The 24,779-nt window shown below is 43.5% G+C and overlaps 1 protein-coding gene across 6 annotated transcripts; it reads right to left on the bottom strand.

The window, feature by feature from the left end:
* Positions 1 to 213: 213 nt before the first annotated feature.
* Positions 214 to 24,473, bottom strand: Zbtb25 (zinc finger and BTB domain containing 25). 6 transcript variants are annotated; one of them, XM_076921975.1, is made up of 4 exons: positions 21,426 to 23,915; positions 11,890 to 12,069; positions 5,388 to 6,352; positions 214 to 4,916 (listed from the first exon to the last, which is right to left on the bottom strand). In XM_076921975.1, the coding sequence occupies exons 1-4, from the start codon at positions 21,587 to 21,589 to the stop codon at positions 4,813 to 4,815; spliced, it is 1,413 nt and encodes a 470-aa protein (XP_076778090.1). In that variant the 5' UTR covers positions 21,590 to 23,915; the 3' UTR covers positions 214 to 4,812. The 6 variants fall into 6 exon arrangements, with proteins under 6 accessions (XP_076778090.1, XP_076778093.1, XP_076778091.1 ...); XM_076921978.1 differs by lacking the exon at positions 21,426 to 23,915 and adding an exon at positions 24,343 to 24,473 and having other exon boundaries at positions 214 to 6,352; XM_076921976.1 differs by lacking the exon at positions 21,426 to 23,915 and adding an exon at positions 24,241 to 24,352 and having other exon boundaries at positions 214 to 6,352.
* Positions 24,474 to 24,779: the final 306 nt, after the last annotated feature.

Genomic DNA, 24,779 nt, shown 5'->3' with positions numbered 1-24,779 from the left:
TTCCTGAATGCTGGGTGAAGTTTCTCCTCTGACCTACTCTGTTGACGTCTGTGAGGGGCCAATGGTGAGGAATCAGGAACACACACACACTGAAGCACCAGGGGTTCGTCCAATCTAGGATGAGAGCCAGTTCAGGACACCTGCATTTAAGACGTCCAGATTTAGGACTGTGACATACCGGATTAAAAAGAAAAGACCAATTACACAAGCATGGTTGAGCATAGAAACAACTTATTAATGAAACAGCACAGACATATTTAGTTTAAGTACACCAAAAGACACAGGTTACATTGTAAACATTTTCCACATCAACTGTTTTTAGCACAGATACCACAAAAATACCTATCAAGTATTCATCAGAAATCCAAGTTTCAGTGTCAGGAATCTGCCTGTGCAAACAGGCTTCAGGAACTGTCCGCTTTCCGGCTTGTTCTCCTCGCCATCACTAGCAGGTATTTCCTTCAGTGCTCAGAGAAAGCGTTCCAGCTTTACTTCAAAAGAACGTTAGTGAGTTCCTACGGATGACTCTCATTCCAGTTCCTGTCCCTACTTATTACTTAGACCATCTTCATCCAAGAAACAATGGGATGTTGATTTCTTTGTTCCTTTTCTTATATGAAAATAATGTATTCTGGAAGAAAGTCTCATTAATGCCGAAACTGGTGTATTTTATTTCCAATAATGCTAAACCCCATCTTCCTTGCTGAACGGTAGAGAGAAATAGTACAGAAGAGTAAGAACTCAGGTAGCACTCCTATTTCTGGTGCATTTTCATAAAAACTGATTTTCTCAATTAATTATCTATTAAGCACTGCCTGAGTGCTGCAAGCATGTTCTAGAATCTACTGGATGGAATACTGAGTAGGCTAGCTGTGGAACTGCTTCCTGCTGTTGTTTCCCATCAGCGCACTAACCATGTTAGAGCGAAGCCTCACAACACCCTGTGAGGGAGGTGCTGGGAGACGTAAGTAACCACCTCAAACATTCTATATACTAAAAAGCAACAACACTGTTTGTGAAGCAGACTGCACTTACTGAGATGAGAGCTCCTACCAAGAACACATGCTGACATGGCCTCTGCTTTTCTCCAGAAAACACCTCCATGCAGGATCTATAAAGAAGGGAAGACTTAAAGCTGGCCCAAGTGGAAAAGACCTACTTAGTCTCTGCCTAGCACACAGATTGACAAGACGTGAGCTTGTTTCACCATGCCTTCAAAACCTTACCCAGCAGACGACTCACCGCAACACAAGAGGGCGACATTTGGCAACAAAGTACATATGGCAACTCCTGGTTCAACTAGGCAACCATTACACAAACCATACTGCTTGAGAGAGGTGGGGGGAAGGAGGGGAGCGGAGGGGGGGGGGGGGGGCAACGGAAGGGGGCTCCATTTTGCAGATGTGACAAAAAGTAAAGGTTGTTCCTGGAAAATCTTTTAAAATGTCAATACTCTTTCCCCCAATGAAGAATCACGTCTTAAAAACCAAAACCAAAACTTCCCAGGCCATCGTGGGCCATATAGTAAGACTGAACCTCAAAAAACCCAAAATGAGCTGGAGAGAGGACTCAGTGCTTAAGGGTGCTTGCTGCTCTTGCAGAGGACCTTGTTCAGTTCCAGCACCCACATGAATTCTAGAGGTTCCGATGCCCTTTTCTGGCTCACAGTTACTGTGTGCGTGCTGTGCACAGAAACACTTGGAGGCAGAACACCCTAACACATAACATAAAGGTAAATATATCCTTTTAAAAATCAAAACAAAGCAACAGCAGTCCCACACCACTTACTATATGCCTCAGTAGAAATGAGCTCTAGGGAACGTTTTCTGCAAAACGAAACACATTTCTCCACTTCCTAAAGCAAAATGTTATTGAAGACTGAAGAAATCTTACTTTTTTTGTTGTTGTTGTTGTTGTTGTTTTTTGTTTCTCTTAAGACAGGCTAGTCTTGAATCTGCAAGCCTGCCTCAGTCTACTGACCACTGGGATCAGACAGACAAGACCCAGTATTCTGTCTTGTTAAATCTTAGTATAAAAATAATTGAATAATGGGAATCAGGTGAAGGTCTTAGTGCTGAGGAACTTTAACAATGGGCCAGGTGAACCGGTGTCTTCTTAAAACTCATAGAAGAGTTCCACTCATGTATGTATTCTGTATGCGAGGAGTATGCATGTGCGTGGGTGTACACCCATGTGGGTACATGTTGAAACCACAGATTGACAACATGTCTTCCTCACTCACTCTCTGCCTCAGTTTTTTTGAGACAGAGTCTCACTGAACCTGGAGCTTGTTCTTTCTGCAAGGCTGGCTGGCCTCAGAGCCCCTGCTATCTTCTGTCTCTGCTCCTGGGCCTACAGATACCACACCTACCTCAAATGCATGAACAGCAATCATGTTACTCACGGAGTCATTCCCCAGGCTCTAGGTTTTTACTAGGTATTGTATTTACTAATACATCTTTGTTAACTCTTTGGGAGCTTCGTATATATAGTTCCACTTTAAACTGACGGCGTCTAACATGGCCACCAGCTGTTGGCACGCTTCTAGCACTTCTCTGGATTGTCTTGAGCTGCAGTGCCCACTCACCTACCCTGAAAGCAAATCTCCACTCCCACCCTAATGAGGGCTTTCTGTGGGTCAGACTGATGACTTGGTAAGCACGGAGGAGTACAGACAAGCTGGAAAGTAAGGTTTACTTTGAGAAGGCTAGGGGAACTTGACATGGGCAGGGCCCCTACAATGCCAGTGCTAGAGACTGAGGCAGGCAGGTCAGGAGCTTAAGGCCAGCTTCAGCTATGCTGTCAGTCTGAGGCCAGCCTGGGCTCTATATATTGAGATATAGCTGTATCTCAAAAAAATTAAAGGTAGGGAATATATCCTAAATAGCCTAAACTACGTGAAGTCAGTGTTTATGTTTCTGTAAGATTAACTCACTGAAGGTAGTATAACTGGGTAATTGCTTTGATGGCGTAAGTTTAAGATAATATGTAATTAGGACCGCCCCCATAACAGCACACTTGTTTAGCCACCCAATACAATCCATTCTACCACTAGCCAGGTTTTGCTCTCAAAACATATCGTCAGTCTTGATCCCAGAGGCTAACTCTCTCAATCAGAAATTCAGTTACCTTAAGACAGTGTCCATCAGGGTTCTTCACTTGGCCCTTAAAAGTTACCCCTCTGAAGGCTGGATGGTGCTACAGCCCATGACCCCAGCACTAAGGAGGCAGGAGAAGACAATGGTGAGTTCAAGTCTAATCTGGGCCAAATAGCAAGAATGTCTCAAAACCTTAAAAACAAGGAACCTACTACTTTGGTTTGGTGTGGTATCTGTGTGTGCTGTGTGCTGTTTTGTTTGAGACAGGGTCTCTCTATGTCACTCTAACTGGTCTGGAACTCACTATATAAACTAGGATGGCCTTGAACTCAGAAATCAGCCTCACAAATTCTGGGATTAGAGGCCCATGCCACCATCTCTGAAACTTTGTTATTCAACTGAACTCACCATTTACTCAGAAAACAAAAACAAAAACTTTTGTTTCAGAATTAGCTGGATTACTCTGACCTTCTGACAGGTGGAGGTAGGAGAGCCTCTTAAATGTCTTCAGAGGTGTGAGAGTGGGGTTAGCGTCACATCAAAATTAAATGGCTATACTGAGGTATCTGTGAGATGGTACATGCCCCATGGTCCTGGCCACCGGGAAGCTGAAGCAGAAAACTGCCTGTGCCCAAGATTTTAAGGCCAGCCTGGGAACATAGCAAGACTCTTGTTTCCAATCTGAGAGGAGGGTGTGTGTGCCAGGATCAACTCAAACGTTTTTCAAGTGTCTGTGAGGCTGAGACTTTAATAGAGTAGAGAAGGGGGGAGGGTGTTCTACAGTCTCTCTTGCCTTCTGATCCTTGAAAACAGAACTTCAAGTTTAAACAACACTTAGGAAACAATGTAATTTCCTGGGCTACTTGTTAGGCACAGAAAATCCATCACTTAGTCCAACAACTTCCATTTTCCTGGAGTTTTAAGTTTCTAAGTATCTCCACTATGAAAGGAAGTGCTTATATTCACTAAAGGAGAGCTGCTGGCATGGGTTTTTAAATAGGTTTGCAATGCTCAATGCACCCACTCCACTGGTTTTACTAACAGAAAAGTGAAAGTCACGCCACTGTAAAATTACCTTTATGACTGACTTTTAGAAAACTGCCATCAACCCAGACAGCCTTGACAAGTCTGCAACATTAAGTCAGGGAGATGGTATGTATCTTATCATTTTCCTCTTCAAACTTAAGTGAACCTCTTGCTATAGACACCTGAAAGTGTCTAAGAACACCGTAGATCTGCCTATCTGCACCAAGGTTAGTTCACACAGACCTGCAGCTGTGCTCCATTTATGTGAGTTCACTGGTTTCTCTGTTCAAGACGTCGTCACCACTGACTTCTCAAGTCCTTCCTTTTAGCTGAAATAGTTTTATTAAAAATGAGGTATACTTGATGTTTAGTAAATAAAAGGACATGTAAGAGGTTGGAATGCTAGTAAGTACAGTTAAAACTACTTGTGATTTAGTATAGCCATGTCTTAAAACAAAACACTTTATACATTATAATATATAGTTTTACATTAAAATAACTACTTATTTCCTATATATAGTTATACATTAAAATAACTATTGATTTCCTATATGGCAGAAAATATTTAAAAATCATTTTCCTAAGAACATAATTCCTATGAAACATAAGCCAAGTGACAGTTTAGAAGTGTGTTTGTGTGTGAGCATGTGAGTGTGTGCTGACCACTGGACCTAGGGCCTCACACATGCTAGGCAAGCACTCTACAGATGATTCCATTCACAGTCTCTAAGATAGTCTGTAAAACAGATCTTATCTGCTTCATATTCAAGTTCATTTTACTGATTCTGCAACCTGGAAAAACAAGACATTGTATAAATAACACTCACTCTAAAGTTTCTACATTAACTTCTGATTTTCAAATTATGATTTAATTTATAAAAAAGCTCATAGGATAATTTGAAAGTTACATTTAATAGCCATGTCTTATAATGAGAACTGGTATGTACAACCTCAAAACTAGGGACAGATTATTTTAAGTCAAAAGACCATGAGGAGGTAACTAATTTATGACTAGAAATGGCACGTGAGTCTCTTCCAAGATCAGTATAAAATGCTGCGGGAGCAGCAGCAGCTACTCCACAAGGATGGTGTCCACACCTGCTTGTGTGAGCTCGGACTCTAAGGCACAAGGCAAATCTAAATGTTCTTGTGACAAGCGAGAACTTTTTAAGGGGACATCGGGCCAGCTGTCACAATACTGCTGAAACCTCTGGGCCAATGAATTTCCAAACCTTTGGCATCGGTTATATCTGTAGGGTTTACCTTTGTGTGTATACATGTGTTCCAGTAACTGGCTCTTTCGAAGAAATTTATGACCACAAATGGTACAACTGACTTTTCTTTTCCTTGAAAAAGAAAAATTACAGTTTAACTCTACCGGCTCTGTGTCTTTGGAGATGAGAGAGACCTGGCTGATCTGTAAGGGCTCTGAGGTACTCCTGCCCGAGCGCTCAGGCGGTGGCTGCTGCTGCTGCTGCTCATTCTCCTTGACAATGAAGGAGCTGAGCCTCCGGCATTCAAGAGTCTCACTGCTGTCACCAAGTGGATGTACTTCACCAAGGTCATTACTTTCCAAAATGGAAGCAGGGACACCAAAAGGGAGAGATTCAGACACATGGGTATGGAGGTGCTGTCTCAGGTTACTTCGGGACTCGAAACGCTCCCCACAGTAATGGCATAAGTGGACTTTGATACTGTTTTCTGTAAAAGAGGGGCCAGTCACCTCTGATGAGGACGAGGAGTGGCTTTGGGAGAGCACAGACTCTGGATCACATGTCTCCTGTTTGATGGCCACTGGAGGCTTCTGGTGCTCCTCCACAGCCTGGGCAGCAGGATGGGCCCTCTCCCTCTGCTGCTCTGCACCCCCATCATCTAGCCCAATTGCAAGGGAGAGCTGCAGCTGGGGGTGGTCCCCTGGGACAGCAGCTCTGTTTCCACTGTTATTGGGAGGAGCTTCTTTCATCTCTAGCCCTTGTTTGACAGCTGTTTTCTGGGTTGTTGAAATCTGAATACCATACAAATTTGATGTCTGTACAGTCTCTGGTGAGAACACTTGATTCATTTCAGTTGCAATGTGAGAAAGGTAGTCAGCATGAAGAAATCGGATCCCTTCCTCCAAACGACCATGATCCACAATCTGTTTCGGCCCCTTTCCTGTGTACATAATATGCAACAAGTAGCTGAATATATCGGGCTGGATGTCAGCTGGTTGTATTTTTATGCATTCACTGTTAAAACAAAAACAAACCCACACAAAATGAAATACAACCTAGTTGGCCTTTTGGTTTCTAACAATCTTAGGTTAAAACAAATTCTTCCTTGGAGGTTTAAATCTGGCAATCTGCCTTGATGAAATACAACAGCAAAAAAAATCACTCTTTGAATGTAACTGTTTCTATGGTTCATCAACAAGCCTCTGTGCATTCAACCTATTGCCTAACAGCAGGAAACGCAGAGATGCTCAGACTATTCACCACCAGGGGGCGCTAAGCAGTGCGGTCTATTCTAGGTGCGAGAGGCTAGAGAGAACAGTGATTAAAATTGGCACTCTGCTTTTATACTGAACATACAGTCAAAGGAACTAAACACAGAAACTCGAAAGGATGCCTATATGCTGGTGTTCACTGTACCATTATTTACAGTAGCTAAAAGCTGAAAACAACTAAATACCCATCAAAAGATGAATGGACCTAGGTGTTGTGGTGCAGCCTTTAATCCAAGCACTTGGGAGGCTGAGGCAGGTCAATCTCTTTGAGTTTGAGGACAGCCTGGTCTAAATAGAGATTTCCAGAACAGCCAGAGCTACAGACAGACTGTCTCAATAAAAGAAAGAATAAAAGAAAAAAAAAAAAAGAGAGAAAGAGAAACAATGGGTAAGCAGAGCGGGCTGAAACATCACGGATGTCATTCTTCTATACGAACAAGGAAGTTCTGGTATGGGTTATAACTTTGAACTCCTGAAACATACTAAGGAAAAAAAAAAACAGACACAAAAGGCAAAAATTGTATGGTACCACATCCACAAAATATCTAAAACAAAGCCAGGCCCTCAATCCCAGCACTCACAGACAGCCAGGGATAAATAAGCCCTCTCTGGAAAAAACAAAACAAAACAAAAAAAAAACAAAAAAAAAAAAACAGAACAGCCGGGTGGTGGTGGCGCACGCCTCTAATCCCAGCACTTGGGAGGCAGAGGCAGGCGGATTTCTGAGTTCGAGGCCAGCCTGGTCTACAGAGTGAGTTCCAAGACAGCCAGGGCTACACAGAGAAACCCTGTCTCGAAAAACCAAGCAGACAACAACAACAACAACAACAACAACAACAACAACAACAAAAAACCAGAACAAACGAAAGGAGAAATATCTAAGAAGACACTTACAAATAGACAGAACTGGGCTGGACAAAGGGCTCAGTAGTTAAAAATACTTGCTATTCTTCTAGAAGACCTGGTTTTGATTCCCAGCACCCATATGGTGGCTCACAACTGTCTGTAACTCCAGTTCCAAGGGATCAGATGTCCTCTTCTGGCTTAGTGCGTACCAGGCATGCAAGTGGAGCACATACATCAGTCAGGCCACACACCCATATACAAGGGACAAGGACAGAGATGTGTGGAGTAGGGGAAAACCTACAGTTAAAAAAGGGGTGGTTACAGGCGGCTGAAGAAGAATGGAGAGCTGCTCCTTACTAGGTGCAGTGTTTCTGTTAGGAGTGATGAAAAGATTTTAGAAACAGCAGTGACAGTTGCAGGTGACATAATGAATGTAATTACTGCCATTTAGCTGGATGATTTAAAATTGTTAATTATAGAGAGACCCTCCTCCGAAAACTAAAACCAGGGCCCTGGAGAGATGGCTTAGTGGTTAGAAGCACTGACTGCTCTGGCAGAGGGAGGGCCTGGCTTCAGTTTCCAGCACCCATACAACAGCCCACATCATGCAGGCAAAACACTCGAGTTCACACATAAAACTCAAACAAGCAAAAGCAAGCCAAACCAAACAAAAATATTTATATTTTAAAGGTATATAATGAAATTGTTAATTATTACTTAAAATGTAAATGATAATGTTTATTTGGCTTCTAAAATCTTTAAATCACAAATATACAAGTATAATTTTGAAAAGCATCCTAGTAATTTCAAAGTCAATATGGCTACTAGATAGTGCAACAGAGCAGACCTCTGTGGAGTTAGAGCAGAGGCAGCAAACGGGGACGATGCACTTGAAGCAGCGGTGGACAGCATTGGTGGACTGTTTCCCTGAAGCAGTTTATCCTGGGAGCCAGCATATTGACAATCTAATTTCTCTAGTCCTTCATCCCAACATCCCTGCTTCCTCTCTCAGGTTTCCTCTTTGATCTGATCTGTCTATTCACCGGCATGTTCTATGACAGGCATTCTGGGGGTGTAAGTTCAGAATTCTGTTACCTGAAGGTGTCTGAGCAATACAAACACAAGACAAGGCAGGCCTCACCTTCACAATGCCGTTGTTTAGCTAGCACTAGAAGCTAAACAACTCATAGCTCAGAGCAGACTGAGGGGGAGCTAGCATTTGTCATGTGGTGAGTGTAATCTACAGTGTCACATCAGAGACAAAACTCTAGCAGGACTTCACTCCAACCCCATCTTTGTACCATACCACACTTTCTAGCCACCTTATCTACTCTGTTGTCTGAATGATCATATCTGCATTTTATATCACCTCTGCTTGTGTGATGGTTTGTATATGTTTGGCCCAGGGAGTGGCACTGTTAGGAGCTGTGGCCTTTTGGAGTAGGTGTGTCACTGTAGGTGTGGGTTTTAATATCCTCATCCTCACTGCCTGGAAGTCAGTATTCTGCTAGCAGCATTCAAATGAAGATGTAGAACTCTCAGCTCTGCCTGCAACATGCCAGCCTGGATGCCACCATGTTCCCACCTTAATGATAATGGACTGAACCTGTAAGCCAGCCCCAATTAAATGCTGTCCTTTATAAGACTTGCCTTGGTTGTGGTGTCTGCTCACAGCAGTAAACCTAACTGAGACAGCTTGTCAACTTGTTTGTTTGTTTCTTTTCTTTTCTTTTCTTTTTTTTTTTTTTTTTTAAGACAGGGTTTTAGTATGTAGTCCAGGCCTGGCACTTGCAGTATAGTACAGACTGGCCCCAAACTCACAGTGATTCTCCTGTCTCTGTCCCTACAATGCTAGGATTAAAAGCATTGCTACCACACCTGGCTGGGCTAAGCCGTTATCAATCTTAGTTATACTTGTCTTTATTAGTGTGCTCTACCATGGATACCATGTACTGAGTTTAACAGTGATACATACAAGTTATGGACCAAACCGTGATCCATGCTATTTCCCCTCCAGTTGTAATACTCCTCTTTATATTCCTCTGCAACATCTGAAAGACTGGATCTTTCAGACTTGTAAAGTCTGTTGCAAACTTTTTTTTTCCCCCGAGACAGGGTTTCTCTGTATAGCCCTGGATGTCCTGGAACTCACTCACTCTGTAGATCAGGCTGGCCTCAAACTCAGAAATCCACCTGCCTCTGCCTCCCAAGAGCTGGGATGAAAGGCGTGCGCCACCACCGCCCGGCTTGTTGCAAACTTCTTAAAACAGGCCTGCTAGAAGTCTTCTATTCTGAGTATACCTGATGTTTGACACCATATTACTATCAGCAAAGCTCTGTACCAAAGATTTTAATGTCATTGATCTTTTAATACCCAAAGGAGGGTATACCATTGTAGCATTTAGCAGACAGGAGAACTGAGTGTTAGACTTTGAACTTGAAATGCCCCCTGAAGGCTCAGGTGTGCAACCTTACAGCCTTGGTGGCCAGCTGAGGGGCTCTGGGGAAGTGACTAGGTCACAAGGACTCTGGCTTCACCAGTGTATTCTCCACTCATGGAGTCACAATGTCATGTGACTGCATTACTTGGAGGTAGAAGAAACTAGGAGATGGGGCCAAGGTGGAAGAAGAGTCACTAAGTACACGCCTGCCAGGGCTGTTTATCTAGTCCCTGGTCACTGCACTGTTCCTGCTTTCTGTCTGCCTACTACCAAGTGGGTAGCTTTTCCTTTTTTTTTTTTTTTCCCCGAGACAGGGTTTCTCTGTGTAGCCCTGGCTGTCCTGGAACTCACTCTGTAGACCAGGCTGGCCTCGAACTCAGAAATCCACCTGCCTCTGCCTCCCAAGTGCTGGGATTAAAGACGTGCGCCACCACTGCCCAGCTTGTGGGTAGCGTTTCTGTTATGCCTTCTTTCATGGTATCTCATGCCTTCCCAATGTTAAAGTATTGGGGAGCCAGCCAGCTGCAAGTGGACTAAGGCCTGAGACTGAAAGCACAAATCCTGTTTTCTTAGGCATTCTGTCACAGCACCAGGGAGTGCCTAACGCGAGACAGATCAATTATTCGCTTTACATTAATTTCTATCAGACTACAGAGTTCTTGAAGACAGGGTCTAACTTACTTATAACCGCACTCTAGCTCAGCCTCTGATATATATGTACTTAGGAAATAGTTAAATGATTGACAGTTAAATAAGAAACACATAATTGGGATCTGACACCTCAATTTCATGTAAGGTCCTTTAAAAACAAACAAAACAACAACCCACCAAATACACAGAGAACTAAGTCTGGTGGCTTGGGGCTATGGCTCTCCTACTCAGAAGGCTGAGGAGGAAGATCACATGTTCAAGGTCCTCCTGGGCTACAGAGTGAGTTCAAGGGCAGCCTGGGCAACTTAGTGAGACTCTATCTCAAAATGTATAAATAAACAAACAAACTAGCAAGCAAGATTCTAGAATTGTCTACACCTAGACTAAACTAAAATTAATCTTTTCCCAGAGCTCAGAATTTGAATTCCCATACTACCTAAATTCAAAAAATACAAAAGAAATAAAAAACCCACAAAAACAGAAAATGTGAAGCAAGCCCTCTCTGACTGGTGACATGACACTGACGTGATGCTACACCAAAGATCAGCAGCCTAGTGCTTAGGTACACAGGTTAGCTTCAGACTTACACTTGAGCCCAACCCATCAGCTCTTTCCTCCTGGATGGGTCACTGAACAGCTCAGTCTTAGTTGCCTGCTCCCTAACACCAGGATAACAGTGGGATTTACATTACAGGACTTGATGATTGGGTGGTGCCTAAGCCTTTTCTGTTGGTAGTAGGTTTTTTGAGACAGGATCTCATTAGGTTACCTTAGTTGGCCTAGAACTCACTATGGAGACAAGTTGGCCTCAAACTCAGAGATCCCCTTGCCTCTGCCACCTGAGTGGTAAGATTAAAGGAATATAGCCTCACACCAGACTAGGCTAAGCCTTTAATCAATTTGAGTTATACTTGTTTTCCTTAAGTATGTTCTATCATGGATACCATGTACTGAGTTTAATACTGATACACACACACACACACACACACACACACACATATACACACACATATTTTAAAATTTCTATTAGGATAACCCAACAATAAGCCTTTAAACCAGTGATTCTCAACCTCTCTGGGGTCGTCAAACAATCCTTTCACAGGATCAAATATTAGATATCCTGCATATTAGATATTAACATTACAATTTATAACAGTTATTAGTAAAGTTACAGTTATGAAATAGCAAAGAAATAATTTTATAGTTGGGGGTCACCACAACACGAGGAACTGTATTAAAGGATCTCAGCATTAGGAAGGTTGAGAAACCACTGCCTTAAATGATAAGACATATATCACAGTATTAAAAAATTTTTTTCTCATTTACAAAAGCCCCTTCTTACCTTGTTTGGTGAATAAAGATCATCTTGAAATAGTTAGAAAAAGCAGCAAGTACTGCTCGGTGGGCTTTGAAGTAAACATCCCCAATAGCAACTGTGCAGTCACACAGAAAACCAAACTCTCGCTGCATGTTCAGCTGCTGCAGAAGCACAAGGCTGTGGCTGGCAGTATCCATTGCGGCTCTGAGAAAAACCAACATAGATATAAATGTCTGGGATGTATAGATGTAATACACACACACACACACACACATATGTACACACGCACAAACATATGTACTTATACACAAAACTGGTTATAGTTCACACAAACCTAGAGCATTAAGGCTTCATTTTAAATGAAAATATTCAACACTGTTGACTTCATTCTTATCTAACATTAACCCCCTTAATTAGGACACTAAGATGAACTAGTAAACAGTAAAACAGTCTTTTTAAGCAAGAAGAAAGTAATTTGTATGAGAGAGAGAAATGCTCACGCTTTTCGATATGATTACGTTTCGCTTTCGTGTATGTGTACCTGATCAAACCAGGACCTTGCACATGCTAGGCAAGCCCCACTCCCACTCTCCTTATGGTGCAATGGCCAGGACTTCATTTACACCAGGTAAACACGCTACTTCTGAGCTCTACCCGCATCTCGTGTTCACGTTTCTAATGCTGTTTCTTAAGTGGAGAGATGAATTGAGATCCTGATGTGTGGCTCAGTTACATGAGATAACAGTGAAAACTGGGTTGTAATGGAAATGCTATTCAAATGTTACCTGTAAGAGGGAATAACAGGGCATTCTACCTGGTTGTGAGCCTCAGCTACCTCTCCAGCCTGATGGACATCCTACCTGGACTAGAACTGTCCATTTTCTTCTGAGATCCTCTGGCATGCAGGAGACACTGGCCTCTAGTCATAAAATGTCTGTGGGACTTAGCAGTCACAGATGTCAAGCCGTACCCTGACTTATATGGGGTCTGAGAGCTCATCAGAAAGAACCTACAACCTGATTCCATCCACACCAAGACGCAGATTATCCGTGGTAAGAAAAGGGAGCTATGGCAAATGAGCCTCAAGGGGAAAAGCCTGCATGAGGATATGCAAGCAAGAACTGGCCAAGACAGACTATGTGACTGTGTGACTAAGCAACAAAGACACAGGAAAGTCAGTTTCAGGCAGGGGGGAGGCTAATCTTCACTGCCACCTCTGCCCTAGCTGTGCAAACAGCCCTGGTGTTTTGGGGAGAGGGCAGCTGCAATTCGATGGGTGTCACTAAGTGTGGTAGTTTGAATATGTTTGGCCGCCTTAGATTCACATGTTTCAATGCTTGGTCATAGGGAGTGGCACTATTAGAAGGTGTGGCTCTGTTGGAGGAAGTACATCACTGTGTAGGTGGGCTTTGAGGTTTCCTATGCTCAAGCTCCACCCTGTGTGGAATCAGAACCTCCTCCTGGCTGCTTTGGGATCAACATGTAGAGCTCTCAGCTCCTTCTACGGCACCATGTCTGCCTGCAGGCTGCCATGCTTTCTGCCATGATGATAATGAACTGAATCTCTCAAACTGTAAGCCAGCCCCAATGAGAGCTCTTTACAAGAGTGTCGTGATCATGATGTCCCCTCACAGCAATGTAGCCCTAAGACACTAGGGCACCGGGGAACAACCTTTCAAAGAGCAGACTCTGAAAGTGAGAATGAGGCTTCTTCCATAGCCAGAGACCAAGGTCTGAGGAAGTCAGTGATGGAGGCTGGGGTAGTAGACAGGTGAGCAATTGATGATGATACGATAAAGACAGCTAACACGTTACAGTGCTTCTTATATGTTAGGCACTTTAACCTATTCCACTCTTAACAGACCTTTCCAAGCAAAGGAATATTAGGTTCCCTTTACAACTCAGGACTGAATGACAAACACCCGAGATCACACTGCTACTAAGGGGCAGAAGCAGCGGATTCAAATCCAAGCTCCAAAGGCCAAATCTGCCTCCCCCATTATTCCCTAAAAGGAAACGTTACCCACAAACTAGAGGAGCACTGAGAGGAGGTACAGATAATAACTCCACAGGAAGCTTACAGAGTATTAACAAAGAGTTAGGGAGAGACATGAATGTCCTGCTGGCTAAGCAAATGATATACAACAACAACAAATATAAATATAAATATACATATAGTCTAAAATATAATGACAATATTGACAAATCTGTTTTATTAAAAACTACATACTATATTAATGCAAAATAATCTCTAAGACATGAGAAGAGACAGAAAATAAAACTACATAAAATTATGTAAAAGGAACTGAATTGCCGGGCGGTGGTGGCACACGCCTTTAATCCCAGCACTTGGGAGGCAGAGGCAGGTGGATTTCTGAGTTCGAGGCCAGCCTGGTCTACAGAGTGAGTTCCAGGACAGCCAGGGCTACACAGAGAAACCCTGTCTCGAAAAACCAAAAAAAAAAAAAAAAGAACTGAATTGTTATTTTACTTTTAAACATGGGAGAAAACGTTTTATATAAATAACTTCTTGCTTGTGTATACATCACTGGAAAGGTTCAGACAGACCAGCAGGCTTTTCATTTCACTCCTCAATAACTCTGGGAAACAAACTAAGGAGTAGAGATGAAAGGAGGGACTACATTATCTGAACTCAAAATTATAAACAGTTCAGATAACAGTAAAAATAAAAAATAAGCCTACCTACCCACCCACCGTCAACATAGGAAATAATCATTACACACATGGAAGAAATCCCTTGGCACGTCCCTCACTTCACCCTCCACCTACCTTACCTCCAAACATAACCACCATCTTGAATTTAGTGTTTTTGATTTTTCTTTTAAATTTACTTAGTTTATGTATATGAACACACTTTAGCTGTCCTCAGACACACCAGAAGGTGGCATCGGATCCCATTACAGATGGTTGTGAGCCACCATGTGGTGGCTGGGACTTGAACTCAGGACCTCTGGAAGAGCAGTCAGTGCTCTTAACCGCTGAGCCATCTCTCCAGCCCTGCTTTTGACTCTCTTATACATCATCACATTCTGCCTGTGTAGGACTGTATCTTTGACAAAAGGATAGTATTGTTTGCAAGTTTTATTCTTTATAAATAATTAACTTCAAGGATCCCATAAACTGATTCTTTTAACTCTATATTCAGACATTTTAAGGAAGGTTTTATTTATTTCAAATTATGTGTCTGTGTGTGGACACTGGACATGAGTACAGATGCTTCTAGAAGTATCAGATCCCTGGAAGCCAAAGTTACAGGTGGTTGGGAGTCACTCTGTGTTGATAGGAATTGAACAAGGGTTTTAAAGTATTTTTGTATACTGAAACTTCAAATATAGGTTTTTTAAAAATCTCCTTGTTGGGGCTGGAGAGATGGCTCAGCAGTTAAGAGCACTGACTGCTCTTCCAGAGGTCCTGAGTTCAATTCCCAGCAACCACATGGTGGCTCACAACCATCTGTAATGGGATCTGATGCCCTTGTCTGGTATGTCTGAAGACAGCTACAGTGTACTAATATAAATTAAACAAATCTTAAAAAACAAAACAAAAAAAAAACAACCTCCTTGTCATCAGATCAGGTTTTAGGTTTCAGATCCCAACACTGATATAACAAACCAGGTTTCTTGCAAAATGCCTTTACCTACAGCCTCTGGCTTCCACGTTCCCACTCACATACAAACACTGCGTGCGTGTGTGTGTGTGTGTGTGTGTGTGTGTACGCACACCAGGGTGTGCATGTGAAGGTCGGAGCACAATGTGGACTTGGTCCTCTCTCTACTGTACAGGTTCCAGGGCTCAAGCTCAAGCCACCAGACTTAAACAGCAAGCGCCTTCTGACATCACTGAAATAACTGAATGGAAGCTACAGAAACTTGAGCCTATCCTCTGAAAGAAAACAAGGCTGCAAACTGAGGGTCCTCAGAGGTCTGACCAAAAGTTACTACTTACATCACATTTGCTTCTAAGACATCACCAATGACAAGGAGATTTTTCAAAGACATATATTTGAAGCTTCAGCATGCAAAAACACCTCAAGACCAATAAAATGGCTCAAAGTAACATAATCTAAATCAGCTGCTTTTCAAAAATGCTTCATAGAAAAACCCCACCAAATTCTTGGATCACAGGTATTTTCACTAGGTTTTCAAATACAGCTTATCTATAAACACTGACACAACCGACTACTGTGCCACACAGAAACGAGAAACAGCACACACGAAGCTGCAGTACCAAGATCTTGTGGTTAATGGGCTGAGTAACAGTTAAAAATTTCATTTCCTCAGCAGATACTCATTGAAACACACACACATCAAAAGCATGGGCTGTACTAAGTTACAGACCAGAAAAAAAAAAAAAAAATGGCATAAACGCTCAAGTCAAGAATACAGGCTTAGCAAGGAGATCAAATACAAGATAATAATTACATTACAAATTAAAAATGTAAAGTGCCATCAGAACAGCTGGAGATAAGCATGGAGAAGGCAGGGAAAATAAGATATTCAAACTGGTCTTCAACAGGCTCAGACTGACAGATAAAACTGAGTAACATGCCTGAGAGGGGTGTGAATATTTTGATATCAGAATTCAATTCAGTATAAAAAGGGGAGGAGAAAGGGGGTAAATATAAGGAAATGACAGGCTCGACTCACTAAGAATGCTAAATATGTAAGTGTACCCTGATTGTACCTGAAGGTACCCCGCTGTTTGCAATGAGCTATGTAAGATGCTTGTGTAGGAACAGCACTGGCAGTCACTCTGTGGCAGGGAGAAGAGCATAGCACTGTCATCTCCGACTCTGAAACCTAACCTCTTAGAGTTTCAGCTCAGCCACTAACTAGGTATGGCTCTTGACAGGACATTCAATTTCCTGGGCCTCAGTAGCACTTATGAAGTATGGATGATGGCAGTATCTTCCTGAGGTGCCAGATGAAACACTCAGGAGGCCGAGGTAGGTGGGTCTGGAATTTAAGGCTAGCCTGAGCCATCGTGAGCCTTTGTTAATGAGGGGTTGGGATGGGGACAAGAAGGTATATATATCTGATGGTAAGACCTGTAGTAAGTGTTCAGTAGGTATTAGACAGGACCATCTTTACGTCGGTCAGCCAAGGAGCCAACTAGAAACCACGTCATGGCAGCTGGCAGCGGGAATGAAGGGGGAACATGAGAGCCACCAGACACAGAACCGACACAGCTTGGCAGCAGACAGGACACAGTCAACCACAGGCTGCAAGCCAGAGGTGAGTGGGTTACTAGAAGATGTCATTTATTTCTTCAGCGCACATTTTCACAGTGACTGCCATGTTCTTGGTATTGATATTAAGGTAAAACACCACAGCTAGCCACAGGAACTGGCTTAGAGGAGGAGGTTTCTTACCCCGTTAAGTTCAAAGTGTCTACTCCAGGAAAAGGAAGTAGAAATGTCTGGTGATGAGTGGAGACAGCTCTAGAAAGAGCAGTGCCAAAGAGGGAGGAGGGCTCTGCAATGACAAAACTGAAGTTTCTAAATATGCATAGAGCTATACAGTGAAGCTAAATTAAAAAAAAAAAAAAAAAAAAAAAAAAAAAAAAAAACTTTAAAAAGCTAAGTATGGGCTGGGCCTGGTGGCACACATGCTGTAATCAAAGCTACCCTGGATGCCAGGGCCCGTGTGTCACAGACTCAAGGTTTGCCTGGGATAGGGCATAAGCTTAAGGCTGAATTAGGAAACTTAGACTTTGTGTCAAAATAAAAATACTTTTAAAAAAGAGTCTAGATGATGGTAGAGGATTTGTCTAGCATGCATGAGCCCCTAGGTTCACTTTTCAGTACTTTTGGAAAAAAAAAAAAAGGTTAAGTATGAAAACTTGAAAAACAGAAAAGATGCAATAAAACCAACCAGGAAAACCTGGGACTTGAGAAACGGCAGAGCCTTGAGAGAAGGGAGCAGTGGTGACCAGGAGAGCAGGTGACCTACAGGTACAGGGGAAAGGCTGAGGCAAACTTTCTGATTCAAGAGAACCTTTCAGGGTATTGGTAACAAAATAGAAGGTGGGGCCCTGCAGACCTCAGGAAGAGCTCTGGTTGGAAGGTGAGATCTTAGAGACAGAAGACAAACTCCAGATTAACCAGGGAGTTGGCTGGAGAGACTGAGGATACTATGAAGTCAGTTCACACAGAAAGGGAAAGGAGACCTAAAATATTAACAGGATTAAGCTGTGTAAGGAGCAGCCATACGCAGTAATTTCTTCCTACTTTAGTTTCCACTCATCTATCCTCACAATCACTGACGCCTGCCTTCTCTAAGTGGTTAAACCCACTCTGTGAGATTCCAACATCTTTTCTTTTCAGGCCTAAAATTATTTCTCCTCTTGCCTCACTTCTCTCCAACGTGATACCTCTCCTGCATCTTTGGGTACCTGTACCAGAATTTCCCAGGAAGGAGCTGAACCCCCATCTGGTCACCATGCCCTCCCCCTCCTAGGCCTTGGTGTCATTCCTTTTATTGGAAGCCTTTTCTGGGCTGAAATTTCCTATTTGCTTACAGCCTTATTTTACATCTTTGATCTACTAACTTTTGTGTAACTGTGGGATCAACCTTCACTGATTAGGGTGATGGCCTCCTGGTCTTTTGGGTGTTTTTCCTCATGTTTAGTCATTTATATACTAAAAACTATGACTAGAGGCTGTTGAGATGGCTTGGTGGTTGAAGAGCTACCTGCTCTTGTTACAGATTTGGGTTCAGCTCTCAGGACCCACACAGCAACTCACAACCTTTTAACTCCAATTCCAGGGCATCAGATACTCTCTTCTGGACTTCATGGACACCAGGCATGCACACCATATACTTACATACATGCAAAGCACTCATACACATAAAACAAACTATGAATAATATAAGAGACTCTTATTCAGCAATATTCCTCCAAAAAGTGATGTTTTTGTTTTTATAAGTAACTTGGCTGAACTTAACTCTCCCAAGTTCTGCCCCTTGATTGTGGGTTTTGGCCTTAGGTATAGTCTTCGGCGGCTGCTGTGAATGTGCCCAGCTCAGTGGTGACAAGATTCAGAGTATTACACGTCGCCCCAACACACCATTTCTTGAGAGCATCCCCTCACTTCCCATCTGCATGTTATGCGTTCTGCTCTGCTTTCTTCTAGCAACAGCTATCCCAGCTTTAGTCAGCCACTGTGCCACCAAAGCCATAAAAACGGAAACATCCACTGCTAACCCTTCTACCAATTCAATTTTCAAACACACACATAGTGACAAGACATATATGCAGGCAAAACACCCACATACATAAAACAATAAAAAATTTTAAATCTGGGAGAAAGACAGACATGGTGGTATACACTTGTAGTCCCAGCACTTGTGAAGCTGAAGCAGGAGGATTGCTGCAAATTCAATGTAAGCCAGGGCTATACACAGTGAGTTCAAGGCTGGCTGGCCTGGATCTAACAAAAACCAACCAACCAAACAAACAAACAAAAATTAACAGAAAAGATTTTTGGTAGAAAAAAAAGATGTAAAATAGGTTCCAGAAAATAATTTACCCTTCATTATTTAGAGAAGCAGAGTTTTAAAATATTTTTATTATCAAATTAGTATTTTTAATATTTTATTCTGAGAATTTCATACATGCGTACAAGGTATTTTTATCATCATAATATCCTTCCCATTCAAGCACCACACCCTCACCACCAGAGTAATATTTATAAGAGGCTTAGTATTGACAGTTATGAGACTATAAAAGCTTTATTTACTTTCTAGATTGTAGTAAATTAGGTCTGGATTAGTTCAAACTAAGATGAAACACGTTTACACTAGTTTGTTTATAACTTAGTTAGCATGGTGTTCCACATCTTGGATGTTTAGAAAACTCTTTGGTTGGCCTGCACCCTCAGATCAGCAGTAGAACAGCCTAGAATACTCAGCTCTTCATTCTCTCACACTGTAAGAATCCCTAACAGACTTTATAATCAGTTATCAGTAAAAGATAGAAAAGCTGGCAGAGGAATGCCAAGCTTTTTTATAAGCTTAAAAAAATCGACAGTTAAAAAATCTCCAATGTTACATGATACAAGGCGTTCGTTCTACAAGTGAAACTTGGTATTTGTAAGATGGTAATCATTTTTAAATGATTGTGGGCGTGTGACAGTTGATCTGGTTTTATTTGTGAGACAAGATCTCACTATAACCTAGATTGACCTAGAATTTACTCTGTAGCCCAAGCTAGCTCTGAACTCTGTGTTCTCTTGCCTCAAGCTCCTGAAGAGTGGGATCATAAGCATATACCATAATTCCCAGCAAGTGTGGAAGGATGTTTACTATTGCATACGTATTCCAAAGAATTGTGTTGATTGTGTTAGATAAATATCAGTAATTATTGTAAATGTGACTTTAAACTAAAATTTTAGGTGGTTTAAGGAATATAAGTAGTTAGACACGCTGTTGCAGACCTGTAATTCCAGCTCACAGAAGCTTGAGACCTGAGCTTAGAAAAACCTATCTCAAAAAGAAAACAGGACCCTTGGGAAACTGGCTCAGTCAGTAAAGTGTCTGCCACTCAAATATGAGGACCTGAGTTCAGATCCCTGCTACCCTTATAAACAAAAAAAAGTGTGTGTGTGGTGCTGGGGCTGGAAATAAGGCTTAGTGGTTGAGAGCATCTGTTCTTGTAGAGGACCCATGTTCAATTCCCAGCACCCACAGGATGGCTCACAACCATCATTACTCCAGTTCCGGAGACTCTTAACTATTTTCTGAGCTCCATAGGTGCTCGAGGTACATATGTATATGTAGACAAAACATCCATACATATAAAAACTTAAAACCCTTTTTAAAAAGTTAAAAATGGCCCAGCAGTTAAGACAGTACTGTTCTTCCAGAGGACCTGAGCTTGATTCCCAATGCCCACCTCAGAAAGCTTACAACTGCCTGTGATGCCAGCTCCAGATCTGACACCTTCCTCTGGTCCCCAAAGGCACTCACTCCCCTCCCCCAGGCAAATCCCTGGGGCTCACTGGCTAGCCAGGTTAGATGAATCAGTGAGGAAGTCACCCAAGGTCAACCTTTAACACACAGACAACCCCCTCAAAGAAACAGAAATGATCTAAACTAATGCACTCTGTAGAGTTGTTAGAGACCAGGAAGGGGCACACCATTTTCAAACTTTTTGGTGAAAATTATCTAGGAAAAAGAAGCATTTATTCTTATACAACTTTAAACTTATTTCCATAGTGTCTAAAAATGATACAGGAAATGCCAAATCTGAAAATACAGGCACAGATAAAACCTGCCAGGAACCTATTCACAGAGAATATTAGATCAAGAAGGAGATGTGGTGGATGACACAGGAAAGGGCAGTTACAGTCTAGAAATCTTCGATAGGATAGTCTGGCACCTTTTCCATCGTGCATGCATGTGTCTGTCTGTCTGTCTGATAAAGCACTAAGCCAATAAAACTTAGAAATAAAAAACTTAATACAAAAGAAAAGAACAAGATTCTTCTTGACTTATTCTAAAAACTGCATTCTAACAAGAGCAAAAGAGGGTACTCACAGGTCAGGGAGTGAAAGAGACGGAACCAGAAGAGACCCAGAGTATAGCAGGCAAGTGACTACGCTTCTGTGTAAGTAAACTACCATTTCCTTTGCCAGAGAATTAGAGCTCCATGAACACACTACCAACACACTAAATAAGACCCTCTGCCTAAAAAGCCTCATCTTCCAGAATAAAACACTGCTTTTGATCGGCACCTACAAAAACAATTAGAAAAAATTCAAAACCTTAATAATATAGGCACATTTTTCTTAAATAAGGTAATTTTTTTTTTTAAGAGAAGAAAAAAGGTTCAATAAAATGAGAAGAGGAACCTAACAAAGGGTTGGGGATATAATACAGCCCAGTAGTTAACAAAGGGTTGGGGATATAATACAGCCCAGTTGTAAAGGCGCTATCTAGCACTCACAAGATGCCATGTTTGATCCCCAGAGTATAACCAAATACAATTAAAATTAACTGATAACCAAATTTCATGTTAGCTTTGAGTACTGTCTTTTTCTTCCACTTTTTTGGGGGGGAATGGGTGGGTGAGGGGAGCGGTGAGACAGGGCTGGCTCACTATGTAGCTCTGGATGTCTTGGTACTTACTACAGAGACCAAGCTGGCCTTGAATTCACAGAGATCTGCCTGCCTCTGTCTCCTAAGAGCTGGGATCTAAAAGGTGTGCACTACCATGCCTGGTAAAACATATTATGTGTGTACTTGTATGAATTCGGGTGTACATGTATGCAGGAGCCTGTGGAAACCAGAAGGAATCAGATCCCCTGGAACCGGAGTTATAGAAAGGTGTCAAGAGCCACAAGGGTGCTGGAAGTCAAGCCTGAGCTGTCTATAAGCACAGTAAGCGTTCTCAACATAGCTGGGACAGGTAACTATCAACTGGAGCCGTATTTTCTTTTTGGCTTTCAGATGCACATGCTCTGTGAAATAAACAGAAAGGGGGCACAGGAAGTGGTGTAGACCTACTTTACAATTCATCAAAATAAGAACACCTGTCCTGCTTTTCTATGGGACCCCTACATTAATACAGCTCTCCAACTCTTTTCTAGCTCTGACTTCAAAAATGGACACATTGGTCAGATACCACCAACAGCTTGCAGGGAATAAATCACTTTGGGTCAGTGGTAGGGAAGGCATTATGCAACACTTCCCAGCAGCAGAGCCATGCTAGGAGATTTTACTGCCAAGCCACTTGGGCCCCTCCTCCACAGCTAGACAGCCTGGCTCCTTTGCATTCCCCTCAGGAGATAGGGTGGAAGTGCATAGCTCCACTTTGTAAGGCATGGAGGGCAGCTGAAAGTCCTGCTTGGCCTCTCTGGGCAACCACAGGCGCCAATAAATCAGCCACAGGCCATTCTCCGACCCCTCTTCCTGGGGAACAAGCTATATCGCAGAGGAGCACTGACTAGGCTTGGAAGATGAGCCATCTAGACGTACATTCCTTTACAAAATACTCTGTCACCACAGTCAGGTATTTCTCTCTGGCTCACTTCTGCAGGCTTAAAACATATTTGTAACAAGACAGTACTACCTTTTTAGGGATTTCACCTATTAAAACAGCCGGCTAAAGGTTAGCACATAAAACTAGCCAGTGACTGAACCTGACTGGAAACTCTTTATAGCTAGAAGACATTTATTATAGCACTGGGTATGACAATCTAGTGTGTGGGGTGGGGAGGGGTCTTCTCGCCGACCACCCTGGATGTGTCACTGCTTCCTAACTGCACCCCAGCCATCTCAACTATTTCATATCTATCCATCCCACTGTCCATCGGGCAGTGCTTCATGAATGATGCCTAAAACTAAGGAAGAAACAAGTGGCCAGACAAGGTGGCATGAGGCCTGTAAGTCTCCGCACGCAGGAGACTACTTCTACATTAGCCTAGACTATCAACCTGAGAAGTCCTGTAAACCTGATGTAATCACTTCTAGTGTATACATTGTCCAAAGCAGGATGAACCAGCACTGCAGTCCCGGCACAATGGCGAGTTCAATGGTTAAAGTGTCTGCAGCCCTAAAGCCTAATCATGAAAGGTGCAGAAACTTGATCGAGCCAACACTATGCTCCTTAGGCCGGGTGTTGTTCTGTGAAATGAGGGACGAACTCGATATAACTTAAGGTCCTTTTCAGCTCTGAAAACCCTGATTCTAAGATGTATTTTAATTATTTAATTATTATGTATAATAATTCTAAGATGTATTTAATACATCAATCAACAGCTCTAAGGGACTTGCTCGAGTCTCTAGAGGAAGAAGGCCAAGTTTAATCCTTAGAGGGAGATGGGAGTTAATTTATAAAGCACACAACACTAGCTGCGATCAGGTTCCAGGTACAGCGCTGTGCTGTGCGTTGCCTAAGCAACTGACAACGGCTTGATTTCTCCAAAAGAGTGCTAGGGAGACGATGATAAGATGGGGGTAGAATTCAAAAAGAAAAATCACTTGGCTAAGAGAAAATACTTATTAGGGTCGGGGGCTACTTGCCCTAGAAGCTAGGTACTCACAAACTGGGTGGGGGAGGGGACAGGGAGGGCAGCGCAGCCGGAGCTTGTAGGCCTGGCGCGGCTGCCCGGGACCTAGCTGACACAGACGGATTGTGGCTTCTGCGTCCGGTCGGAGCCCGGCCCGCAGCGGGATGGGCTCCAAGGCCGTGCGGCTCCCGCGCGCGCCATCCCGCCCGCGTAAGGCCCCGGCGGCCCACGGCCAAGGGCGGGTCCGCGCGCCCAGCACTCGCTCGCCGTTGCTAATTTCCTCCTGGGCCCTGACTGACATCTCCAACGGACCAAAAACACCCCTCTCCCCGGCTACTTGCATCTGTCCCGCGACGGGTGCAGCTGCAGCCGCCGCCCCGGCGGCTCGCGGCGGGAGGGACTGAGCCCGGAGCAGCCCACAGGGGCAGGGCCGCGTTGCTTACCCAGACTCCGCCGCGGCGGCGGGCGGGCGGGCTTCTCTGTGCGGGAGGGGCGGGCTCCCGCGCGGCGCACAACACGCGGCTGCGCCCGCTCACGCACCCGGCGGGCTGCTCTCGCGCGGCTTCCCGCGCCCCGGCCCACGTGACCGGGCTGCTGGGAAGCCAGCGGCACCCCGGCCGGGGTGCGTGCCTGCGTGCGTGCCTGCGTGCGCGCCTGCCCGCCCGAGTAGCCAAGGCAGGGGTTGGCCCGCGCTCGGGGCGCCTCTGCCACGGTCCCCAGTCGTGACTGGAGGCGGAAGTGTGGGGACAAGCTTGAGCGTCACAGGCTCCCCACACGTCTCAGCGTGACCCCGGGACTTTCCCCGGCGTGTGCAAAAGCACGGGTGCCCCCCTCGGCCCTGGGTGGGGACGGGCAAGGATGCACCGGCGGATGGCGCGGG

This window comes from Arvicanthis niloticus, chromosome 23 (assembly GCF_011762505.2).
Source record: "Arvicanthis niloticus isolate mArvNil1 chromosome 23, mArvNil1.pat.X, whole genome shotgun sequence".
In the NCBI taxonomy this organism is placed as follows: Eukaryota; Metazoa; Chordata; class Mammalia; order Rodentia; family Muridae; genus Arvicanthis; species Arvicanthis niloticus.
The sequence above is the reverse complement of the archived record's forward strand: the minus strand, read 5'-3'. Positions and strand labels throughout refer to the sequence as shown.